Source organism: Trachemys scripta, chromosome 11 (assembly GCF_013100865.1).
Source record: "Trachemys scripta elegans isolate TJP31775 chromosome 11, CAS_Tse_1.0, whole genome shotgun sequence".
NCBI lineage: Eukaryota > Metazoa > Chordata > Testudines > Emydidae > Trachemys > Trachemys scripta.
In genome coordinates, this window is record NC_048308.1 from 40665212 (window position 1) to 40677641 (window position 12430).

The window sequence follows — 12430 nt, forward strand, 5'->3', positions numbered from 1 at the left end:
TGTATTTTTCACGTAAATCAGTTTTTAATGCAGAGGCTTTTTCTGCATGCGAAATCTTGGGCTGCCTTTCCTTTATAATAATAATTCAAAATGACAGAGACTGGGTTTTTCTGATATGAAATAGACTTAAATGTACTCCCTTCAAGGAGAGTGAATAAGGATCAAAATGATAGTAAACAGTACAAAGAAACTATCTATTAATACAAGCCTAGTGACTGTCTGAAATCAGCTTCAGCGTTGGCCAAAATATAATTAAAAAAAAGACACATTTGAACTTTGGTCCTATCCAATCCTCAGCTTTAAAATGGGTTATGGCAGGTGTAAGGAAACAGTCTTTACAGCTCATTTTGGATATAAATACTGGCTTTTTTGGGGATGCAGTGAATCAGCAATGTTTCTGAATGCCTGAGGCTGGTTGCTACAGAAGAGGAAAGCGGTAACGGGTCCAGAGATATTTTCGATGATAAGAATGAGAGCCAGCAAACTGGGGATTAGTATTTATGTCTTCTAAATTATCATATTACCTCATTACACAATGGAGGAAAAAATACGCCTGAGGATCTCGCTATTCAAAAGTGAACACTTCTGAAAACCACCAGCGAAACAATGCATTCTGAGAATTCCAGAAATTATATTTTTAAAGATTTTTTTATTTAAAGCTAATGCGAACTGGTAAATACAAATCTCTTCTTTTCCTAGTATGTTCTTCGATAATAATAATAATACAAAGAAATTCTATTGAAAAAATCCAGAAGAAAAGACCCAAAACTTCTGAAGCTTCATTGCTGATTCCACCCATCCCCCGCATACTAGTCCTTCCCAATACTGTCTAGAAAAAATTGACTTGTTTATATTGCATTTTCCACCTTCCCTTATATTTACAAACTGCCCAACCATTTTATTTCTTAATTTTCTAATATTAAAGCTTGAGAGGAATATTGGATGAAAAAATGTGGAAAGAACAATGCATTATTCATTAAGCTTAATTGCTCTACGATGCTCACTTACTGTGAATCTATATTCTTTATTGCCTTGAAATGAAAGTAGAAAATAAAAGAAAGAATAGGAGACGTAGGATCTAAAATATATAACCAAAGCGCGCGCGCGAGCGCACACACACACACACACAGTGGCACAATATTTTGCATATAAACTGCAACCTTAAATATAAAGCAACGACCGTCGCTCTGTGTGTATGTACATACATGCAAATATGCATATATAGAAAGATATACTGTGTATACACACACATTCAGTTGAATGTGTGATTAAATAGATAGATAGATAGATAGATACACACACACAAAGATATACATACTATATATACCCATGTGCCTATATACATATATATTTGTATCTAAATACATATGCACATACATGTATGTATAAAATAAATATCTATATATTAAATAAGTAAACACGAATATATTCTCATCTATTTATATACTCCTATATTTAGTTATCTACCTATAGATTTCTGGGTGCGTGTGTGTCTATGTACGTGCAAATCACACAGACATACATGCATTGTAGCAATACACACATACACACATACATTAATTTATTCAGTCCAACATAAACATCTTTACATTCGGACCGAAATCTAATTCGGTTAAGCTGATTAAGATAGGGTGTTCATTCCTGCTAGCTTGCTAGGAAAGGAAAGGAAACTCTGGGTGCTTTTGTGTTTCCTAAAAGAGCATAAATAATTAAAGTTTGGCAGGGAGGAAAAGCTTTCTTGCAGAACTGTAGTGGCAATAAATGAAATGACTCAGAATCTCTTCTCCAGTCAGTTTTTACGAGAGCTGCCAGACAGTGTCTGTTCACGTTCTCCAGATACTAGGGGCGCCATAACAAAGTTAAGGTCAAGTTAGTGTCTTATCTTGGGTGGCACAAAAATACCGCATCTTCTCTAGCCGGACTGGGTATATTTTTAAATCCGAATGTTATGCAAGTCGTCTTAATTTTCACGGAGGTCTTTTGGAAATGTCACTTGGACAAGAATACTTGCTAATTCTAGGCAACGATTGCAGATATTACAAGACGCCTAACGGTAAAGTATTCGCTAGAATATATCCATTATGTGCATTTATGTTTCGATGCTATTTCATCTGCTTAGAAGAAGGATTGCGTGTAGTTGGGCTAGGATCCAATATGGGGTAAATATGCTTTAGCAATCAGGAATTCGCACATTCATCTCATTCAGGTGGAATCTTTGCGGTGTTATTGGGTGGACATTCAAAAAATTAGATTGTTGGGTTTTTGGTTTTGGTCAGGGATTTCCTAATTGAGCTGTTTTCTTATTAACAAATCGTCGGCATGTCGTTGAACTTGAATTGCTTGAAATTGGTTGACTCCTATCCCAATATCTAAGTGATTCTAGGGTTTCTGCAGCCAAAGGAAGGGATACGATTTCGACTAGAGCTTACTTAGTTGTTTTGGGTGCTAAAGAAAATGAAGTTCCATAGGTTCATAGCTCCCCATCAAATTAGTAACTTAGTCTTGAGAAATCCTGGAGCATCATGCAAACGTATCTTTGCCATGTTCCGCTGGGAACTCAGGGTGGGAAGGGACACAGAAGCCATTTTAGCTACGCAGTCATCATCTTTAGGAGATAGTTGTTGCAGCAAAATCTAAAAGGCTTGAAAGTCTTCCTCAAGGAAGGAAATTATGTGTTATGTGCTGTGCGTTGTATCTAGTGAGATCTTTAGTGAGTATATCTGATGGGATAAATCAGATTGCTGCATTAATGGTGATATACAAGCGAGGCACCATGGAAAAAATAGATTGAACTTCAAGTTGTCTGAATGGCTTTGGACATAGTCCCTTTGGAAAATAAGAAATTATGCTCAGTTTGGGAGCTGCTTTGAAGACCCTTGTATCATATGGACACGTCTGAAGATTTTTTGGGGGGTGGGGTGAGGGGGATAGGAATAAAAGATTCCATACCTCTACCTCCCTCTTTCTACAGCTAAAACCAAAGTGCGCATAGTAGGTGTCTGTCATTGCGGATGCCCCTGCTACCACGCAGTGCAGATGTTTTATACCCCCATCGGGTTATACTGAGCCCCTTTTCTGGGGTGAGCCGTGATAACAAAGTTAAGATTCTGGGTTTCTTTCTTTTTTGTTTGTTTGTTTTCATTATTCTTTCAGTCCGCTTCCACACCTGTAGGGGCTTTGCATTGTGTGAGATTTTAAGTCATTTGTGGCCTGAGTGTTTGCAGACAGTATTCTGACAAAGCTTGGGTTTCAAGGGTCTTTTTTACAAAAGCGATTCTATGTGGCATAACGGCATGGTTTTTTTTTATTTAGAGATGAGCATGCCCTGTGTCTAAACTGGACATTTTGTACAAACAAAAGATTCCGATAGAGATTTGGTAAAAGCCCTCGGAATGAATAATTGTCTTGGTGCAGGGTTATTTCTGAAGCTTATTCATTAATTAAATAATTTTGTTTTCATACTACGTGGCCCATTTTTGTGCTCATTTTAGGTATAATAATATTTAAAAAAATAAGCTGGGCTAACGCTTATTATGTGGCTCTGCGTTAATTACCAAAACTCCCAACTATGAAATGAAAATGAACATTGGTTGATGTTCATGGTATCCGGTCACTGTCTCATATTCTGCTTTCCAAGGAAATCGTGGCTGTTGGGTTTCTTTTCCTTCAGAGATATGATGCCGCATCATAATCTCTCCATAATTCCAAATGACCCCCGACAGAGACTTCCTTTAACAAAATAGGCTAATAGTAATGTTTTATTTGCATATTTCTCTTTTCAGTCTCTCATACACACCCTCAGACAAACACACAGGGCTTGTACTTAGGGAAAGGAAAAATAAGGTTACTGAGTCTCATAGTTTGAATTTTGTAACAGATTTTTATGCCAACTATGGATTTCTAGATCTGAGTTAGCAAATCTGCTAGATTATGTAAATAGGGTCTTTGCTTTCCTAAATTTACTATCATCAGCTAATTACCAGCGTAAGTAGCAACAAGCAAATATTTCCGATGCTAAATTGTCATATTACAGTGTCGAGGTCTCCGATTTGAAGCTCACACCCAGATAGCTATGGATGACCTTTCCCAGTCGAATTATCTGTGCCTATTTCCCTAAATATGTTTAGAGACATGCCTAGACAGAGGGGATCGGAGGAGTTCTGTGTGCGTGCGTTTTGCTTCAGTGCTAGGGGCTGGATTTCCAGCAGTGTGTAGGAGTCGCTACACAGACTGTGCATTCTCAGGTGATTAGCCTCTCTATATATTTACCCCATCTTGCCGTGGCAGAAAGAAAGATAAAAATGTAACATTTGTACAAATGCGTTGCTCATCTCTCGGTGCTGGGAAGCTCTTTGGAGAGATCTTAGGAGTCTTTCAGAAGGGCTGATATAGATATAAGGACATTTCTACATGGCGTCACGTGACATAATTACCACTAGAATCAATCAAGATGAATTGCACGTCAGCACACGGTGGGGATTTTTTCTTAGTTGATCCTGTCCAAACCCTCTTGTGCAATAGATGGATCTTGTTCAATGCACTGAAGTCTCCTGGTTGCTTGCAATCGCAAAAAGGAAGACATGACTGAGTTCGACGATTGCAGCCACAGTGCATCCAATATGTATCTACCAGGGTGCGCTTATTACGTTTCACCTTCAGATTTCTCGACGAAGCCCTCTTTTTTGTCTCAATCGTCTTCCTGTCAAATGACTTTTCCTTATTCTTCTAATTTACCTCATGTCCAACCTGTGCGAGAAGTGGCATTCAGGGAATACGGATTAGAGCGCAGCAAATGGCAGTATAGGGGCAGTTATGCTCCTTATTACTCAGCTGAGGAGGTTATGCATCGAGACTTTCTGCAGCCTGCTAACAGGAGGACGGAAATGTTATTCAAAACGGATCCTGTGTGCAGCCACCATGGACCCTCCGCCGCTGCCTCCAACTTCTACAACACGGTGGGAAGGAACGGCATTCTCCCGCAAGGATTTGACCAGTTTTATGAGACAGCCCATGGACCTCCATACCAGCAGCAAGCAGAGAACGAGGGGGAAGCGGCCAAGAGCGACTTGAAACCTCAGAATAGCACTTGTAGTAAAACACCTTCCAGCCAAGAGAAGAAAGTGACAACAGAAAACAGCGCCGGTTCCCCTTCTGGTGAGGCTGTTGCAGAGAAGAGCAACAGTTCAGGTAGGTATCAGTAGTAAATTGGGGGCAACCGTACAAGGCCAACACTTTGTCAAGCCGCATTTTATGTGCAATTTTATAAGCATCCAAAGGATTTTATATATCCTATAAGATTTCCTTTACCGTTGTAAAGCGTGTTTACGATAGGAAACCAATTTACGTGGGCTTAAGGTATTTTTGGAGCAGGATATTAATTGTTATTAAATTGTTGATTTGGGAGGGAGCAGAGAGATTTCACAGCTATTATTCAGAGCACCCTTAATTATAGATTCTAATGTTTTAATTTGTTTAGGGGAGTAGTTTGAGAACCTTGGAATATGTCCAACCAATTTAAACATCTCTCTGTACTGCTAGATAGGGTCTATTTTAAGGGGAAGTTGGAAATGTCCACCTTTTGCAAAGTTACCCAGAAGGGGGGTGGGAAAGGGAGAAATCTCTCAGAATGTTTTCTTAACTGTTAGGATGCTGCTTTCTAGTAAATGGGATGTTATGAATGTGTCTTATCTATCGTTATCTGAAAGTGTTAACTGGAACAGCATAACATCAGTTTATTCTGTCTTGAATTTCAGTAGTTCCCCAGCGATCAAGGAAAAAGAGATGTCCCTACACCAAATATCAAATAAGAGAACTGGAACGTGAGTTTTTCTTCAACGTGTACATAAACAAAGAAAAAAGACTGCAGTTGTCCAGAATGCTGAACCTCACTGATCGACAAGTTAAAATCTGGTTCCAGAATCGAAGGATGAAAGAAAAGAAACTGAACAGAGATCGACTCCAATATTTCACTGGAAACCCCTTGTTTTGAAAGAAAAGAAAAGAAAATATCTCTACCTAACCTGCCATCTGAGTACACCAGAAGATTGGTTTACAGGACACATTCACCCTGCGGAACGCAAAGTTTCATTTTCTTGTTCAACTCTGGTACCTCCAAACAATCAATGTCCACTGGAGATATCGGGGGTTTGGCGGAACGCGTTCCTCATAAGGGGAAGCTAGAGTAAATCCAAAAGTCCATTCTCCAATGTTTATCGCCCAAGGTGGTTTTTTTCTCTCTCTCTCTCTTTCATGATGGAAACCAATGGACCGGCGGTGTGTATGGTAGATTTTGCTTTTAAAAAAGAGTTTTTTTCCCTGTTGGTTTTGATCTAGGATAACCCTTTCCTCCCTTAAATGAATGCAGTTTATTTAAAAGATGGTAAATGTACATGGTGTGTGTGTGTGTGTGTGTGTGTGTGTGTGTGTGTGTGTGTGTGTGTTTCTATTGTCATATAAACGCATGGGCCACTGTCTTTTACATGTGAATAAATGGTTTCTAGTAAAGTTAAGGTTATATCTTCTGCTCACTTATGGATTTTCATCTCTGAAAGATCAGAGTGTGTACCCGACTAGAGCCAAATTCAATTAAGTAACAATGGAGGAAGTTAAGTCAAATTATTTTCAACAGAATTTAAATGTTAGTTTACATCTCTAACTGATTCTATATAAAACCTTCACTGTTATTACCCTCAGTTTAAGGCAGCCCAAACATGGCTGTCTGAAGACCACCACTTTTGATGGTGCCACAATTACTATAAGCTATGAAAAAGCTTTATTAACTCTTCAGGCATCTAACGTTTGAGACAAGAATTCAAAGCTCAAATGGATGTTTACTAGCGAGGGGAGGATTGTCAGAATGGGAACCCTGAATGTTTCAAACAACGGGCATATGTAAACAATTGAAACTAGTTAAAAAAAAGTTTAGCGAAAAAAACAGTGAATATTTTCACCGTGTTTTTTACCAAGTCGTTCTGAGTTTCCTATATTTAATCACGGGAATGTAATCAGTTTCCCCAACTTAGTATAAAGTAACTGGCCCTTGTCTTTATTTTGAAAGTAAAAGAAACTGGTGAAGGTCCCCTCTTCACTTCATGTAGTATGACCTGGCGAAGCTGTTTACAAAACCTTGAACTGTCTAGACAACACCATAAAAGCCGAGGTTCTAAACAGCTTAATTGGGTTATATTATACACCTTCTGGTGGGTGAAAAAGAGATTTCCGCAAAGTGCAATAAAGGAAAGGAATGAGAAAAGAATTTGGCTTTTTTGAATAGAAATAGAAAAAGAATAGAAAAGTGGGTCTCTTTACACTTGCATCCAGTAAACGCAAAAGTACTGAAATAAGTCCGGAAAAGACAAAAAAACCTAAAAATTCGCTGAAGAAATCGTAAGGAGGCATAGCTAAAAAAATAAAATTTTAAACTCTTTAGCAAGAAAAACATAAGTGTATGCCTTTGAACTTCCAAAATGTCAAGGTCATCACCTTTAACCTTTCTGAATAATTAGGCGCCTTAAGGTTCCTCTGTTATTTTCAACCACCACCCACTCTCTCTCTCTTTTTCTCTGTCTCTCGATCGCCTTCTCTCATAAGCACATACATACACTCACCACACACGCACCCACACACACACTCACACACTAACTACTGCATAGCTAGCGTTATTAGCAAATGCATCATAACGCTAAGAAAATTCCAGCTGTCATGACAACTTCCCCATAACGCTATGTTCGGACAGCTCCCTAATGGAATCCGTCATTTATGTTCAAATATCTTCTATTTTTCTTAATACTTATGTCGTATCTAAGAAATATAGGAAAGGCCATTCTTTCGATAACCGCTCCGAGCTAAAATACTATATAGAGAGCAGTGGAATGTAAAAAATAACTAGGTATTTTGGAGGAAAACAATATTTCCAGAGAATTCATCTTCAAATATATTTTTAACAGGAAACATTCTGTCGAATGGAGAAACATGTAGTAATAGGAAACTATTAAAATAAATCATTTAACATTATCACAAAAATCGCACATCTCTTCTGGGTCTTAATCCATAGTGCAAGAATAAGTTATTTGATTTTTCAGATCCCTATGGTGTATTTAATAAATTATCCAAGCATACATGGTCATTTAAAATGTTAAGGCACCGCAAAGATGATCACCAGAAACTAAATATACCTATATAATCTTTGCCGAATGTTTCAACTATATTATATTTTAATGTCTGTTTAAAAACAGAAATTAACTCCTTTGTTGAATATACCTAAAAGCATCAAGGTTGAACGGAAAGCCAAAGAAGAGAAATAAATTCCCTTGTGCTTTGCTTCTGAATTCCACAGGAGGGCGCGCTCATGTTCTATAATGCTTACAATTGTCCTGATGTTCAAGTCTATTTTCCTCTTAATAGTAATTGTACTACTAATAAAATATCTAATATATAAGTAACAATAAGATTTCAGGGTTTTCGAAATGAGAAAATAAAGCATCAAAAAGATTTATTAAACAAATAACCCACAACCGTGACATGCTCAAGGAATATGCCACTTGAAAAGAATTTTTTTGGTCGTCGTCTTTTGTAATACATCCGAGGTTTAAAAATCCTATAATTTTAAGAGAAATATAATGATATTCAGAATTCGTTCAGCAAAGCGAAAATCTTTTTACTCTTTTTAGTGCAATCTTAACACCCAAAGAACAAAAGTTATATCAAAATATGTGTCTCCTTTCCAAAGCTTATCTGTAAGATATTATTGCAAGCCTGTTTTTAAAGACGTGTAAACACAGCTATAACATAGTTTTAGAGGTGTATGTAATTTAAACAAAAGACAGGCATTGATTCTGGATGTGCCTATTTAGTATACAGTAAATGACAAAACGGAAGAGTGCATATTTTGAATATCGGAACATCATCTTCCCAAGGGATTGTTAAATAAAATCTCTCTCCTTATAATGCTGTAGAGAGCTATTAAAATGTAACTAAAAGATTTGAAAATTAAATATAACACTGTACATTTCCTGGAAATTTTCCAGTGAATTTACATGTTTCTCCCCTCCCCCCCATACGCACTTGTAAATAATAACACCAAAGATCAGTTAGTTTTTATCTGCTTATTTCCAAAATTCACCTAAAACTAGCTAATGCATGATCTACTTGTTCAACTATATTCTCTGTTTAACAAGCCCTATCCCCGTGAAAGAATTAGTTGACAGTTTGTCTGCTAGGTTTTTTAGAAGTTCATTGTTAACAGTTTCTTAGAAATAGCTTTGCCGTCTGTAATAAAATGACATTGTCCCATCTAAGATCATTGGAATCTTTGAAGAGAAAGGTAACGCTTATCAACAGAATCCAGAATACATAGCAAATCCTCTCGCCCCCAAAATTAATTCAGTTTCTTAGCTCGAGAAGGAATAAATACAGAAAAGTCTTTTTGTTGATAGGTTGGTTGGTTGGTTGGTTTTAAAATTAACGTACTTCTTTTGAGATCTTGCCTCTTCACTCCACCTCTTGGCTTCTATATGTTTTAGCCCTTCACATTTATATTAAGGCCATTCTCAACGAATGTAAACTTGTGATTGAAATCATATATGCTGTTAATTAAATAATTAGATGAAGATTAAAATGTGGCTTTGTTCTTTTTTGAATCATCATGTAAATGTGATGGTTCTGTGGATGGATAAGGGAGAGTATACTTTTTTTTAAAACTGTCAGCGATTTCCCAATTTATTTTGGTTGGTCCTATCAGAACAACGAATAGAGTATTTCTGGTTAAAGAACAAATAGTTAGGAATTTATATATAGGTAAAGGTGCATTTAAAACAAATAAGATTGGGCGTATTTATTGGCCTATCTACACGCTAAAAGCTGATAAGATCCAGATCACACACTGAGTTTTGTACTTATGTGTACAAAGAAATATGGATGCACAATAGGCTAAGGTTTAAACCATGTGTGAATATCTTCCTAATATAGGCAACGCACCTATGTGTGATCACACAACACACCAATATCACCATTTGAGGAAAAGCTAATGTGCAATCACAATTGTTTTATCAACAATAATACTGTTGAAATACATAATGGCATCGGTATATTTTTTAATGTTCCGACAATCCAAGCAAGAAGTTGATTCTTTTGTAGAAAAACATGACTCACGAAAAGCAGGATAGTGTTACAATTACGTTATTAAAAAAAGAAAGGTCACACTATTGTAGCCAATTAATTTTTTTTTGCGAAATAAAAATATTCTTCAATCGCAAAGCAATATAATAGCGTGATATAAAATATATAGTTTGCATTTTAGCGTCTTACTACATTAAATCCTCAAATCGAAAGCAATATTACTAAAGTCTTTCTGGGTTTCTGTCTATTTTAAAGTTAGCTATTTCTCGCAATATCTTTTGCACTGATAAAAACATCTGCAAAATATCTCTCCTTTTTCGTAACCTTTCTCCCATCCTACGCCAATAATCCGATACCAACATAGGAAATTGCAAGTAAGAATCGTTAGAACAGTTGGAGAAAAAATCAAATAACCTGTAATAACATGGGGGAGGGGAATGAAAATTAAACTTCACAGCAACGTCTTTTAACCTCGAATTTCTATTACTAATATTTATTAAGACTGAAAAGCATAATGTCAACCTACATTTTATTACAAATAGTAATCTAGTATATATGGGCCCTTTTTGGGGGTCCCCCCCTTTGAAAAAATGGGGCTTTGAAAGCAAACCTTTTATATTAATGTAGATTGTATATCTCGTTTATTGCACACTATTGATTTATTTATTAATGTTAATTACTTTATTCCATCTTAATATGCTTTAAAAATAGTGACATTAAATACCCAGAACGTAAGTAACCATTTCCCTAAAGACTACTGCACGTTTATTCAACTTCTATGGCAAACAAACTCCAACTTTCCTAATGTTCATTTTTCCAAATAAAAGCTAGGCTGCTTCCTGTACGATTTTAAAAAGCCATGATTTATTATGATCAAATTGAGCTATTCGACATTCCTAAACTTAGTATTAAATAATAATAATTTGAACTACATATTCTGACATGTTAAAATCATATTTTCACTTAAATCAAGGAAACATAATGTATAATCAGCAGCAGCAGAGTCAGCTCATTAAATAAAACAGACGCAGGAACGCAGAGCATTTAAGGATTAGGTTATTGTTTTAACTTTACTAACGGGCGAAATACACAGCAAACGTCTGGGATAATACTTCAGTAGGAAAATTTCTGGGGCACTCTTTTCTTAAAGAGTAAATAAAGATTACGAAAGACCATTTGATGGGCATAAAATTCCTGATTAGATTTAACAGTCAAGTCTTAAACTGTGTCAAGCAAAATAGTATTTTGTTTCTTTAAACTCGGTGGGTTGTCAGGGCTGTTGTTCCAAAAGAGGAAATTGTTAGAAAGCAGGGGAAAATCCCAGTCCGCAAACAGTGAACTCTACTGCAGTTTGTTCCTGAGCTCAGGCAAATCTTAGCAATGGCTCTGATAATGATCTTAAACATACACATAATCCCATTTTCTGTCCTAAATGCGCTGTGGCGATTAAACATACACGAAAAGAGCAGGGAGGTATACAAGACTTAGGGAGTGCAGAAAAATTTTAAAAGCAGCTCATATTATGAAGGTAATATTTAAACTCTCTGGCAACACTGAAGCTTTAGACTGAAGCTGTAAAAGACACTGGCTCTTAACCTGACAATGATGTTGTATTTGAACAGCTGCGATAAGGTTTTAAAGGGTCTGTCTCATTGCCACAGCGAGATTTTAAATAGGGTTATTGTTTCCAACAATGTAAAGTGTACGGAAAAGTGGAAAACATTCAAATACCAGGAACTCTTATAAAATTCAAATTCACGTTGCTGGAATATGCCATTTCAAACTATGCTTTTGTGCAAACGATACAGTTTAAACGCCCTTTTATGTGCTGTTTGTTCTTAGATATCTGGACGTTTTAAAAACAGTGTTTTGATTATGTAAAGGCCCAAAATAAATAGCTAGCCGAACCTGAAACGGAATTTATCAACAAGTTCACGCTGTCTGTCTGAAATTCCCTGAAAGCACTAGTCTTAAACGAGAAATGCTTGAGTTTGAAACTAGGCAAAAATATAATGAATTGTTTCGCGATCAAATCTGGTATCTCACAATTTTAAAAGTAATAGCTCTGGATGTAAATATAGTTACAAAGTGAGGAGGGAACAACAAAACACATCTAAAATGTTGGAAAATAAAAGTCTAATTTGCCATGCAGGCAGTTACTGTTGCTTTCTGTGATTTTTTAAAATATTCATGCGGCATTTATTCTTCTGGAAAAAAAGAAGTGGCTTGAACAGTTGTAATAAATATGAGTTTTTGTGTGTTTTTAAATAAGCACTGCTACAGAAGAAAAATTATCTTTATGGTGCTTTCAGTG

At 36.4% G+C, this 12430-nt stretch overlaps 1 protein-coding gene across 1 annotated transcript; it reads left to right on the forward strand.

The window, feature by feature from the left end:
• The first annotated feature begins 4403 nt into the window (after nt 1–4403).
• Nucleotides 4404–6431, forward strand: HOXD11 (homeobox D11). Its single transcript, XM_034785839.1, has 2 exons — nt 4404–5187; nt 5754–6431. The coding sequence occupies exons 1-2, from the start codon at nt 4581–4583 to the stop codon at nt 5987–5989; spliced, it is 843 nt and encodes a 280-aa protein (XP_034641730.1). The 5' UTR covers nt 4404–4580; the 3' UTR covers nt 5990–6431.
• Nucleotides 6432–12430: the final 5999 nt, after the last annotated feature.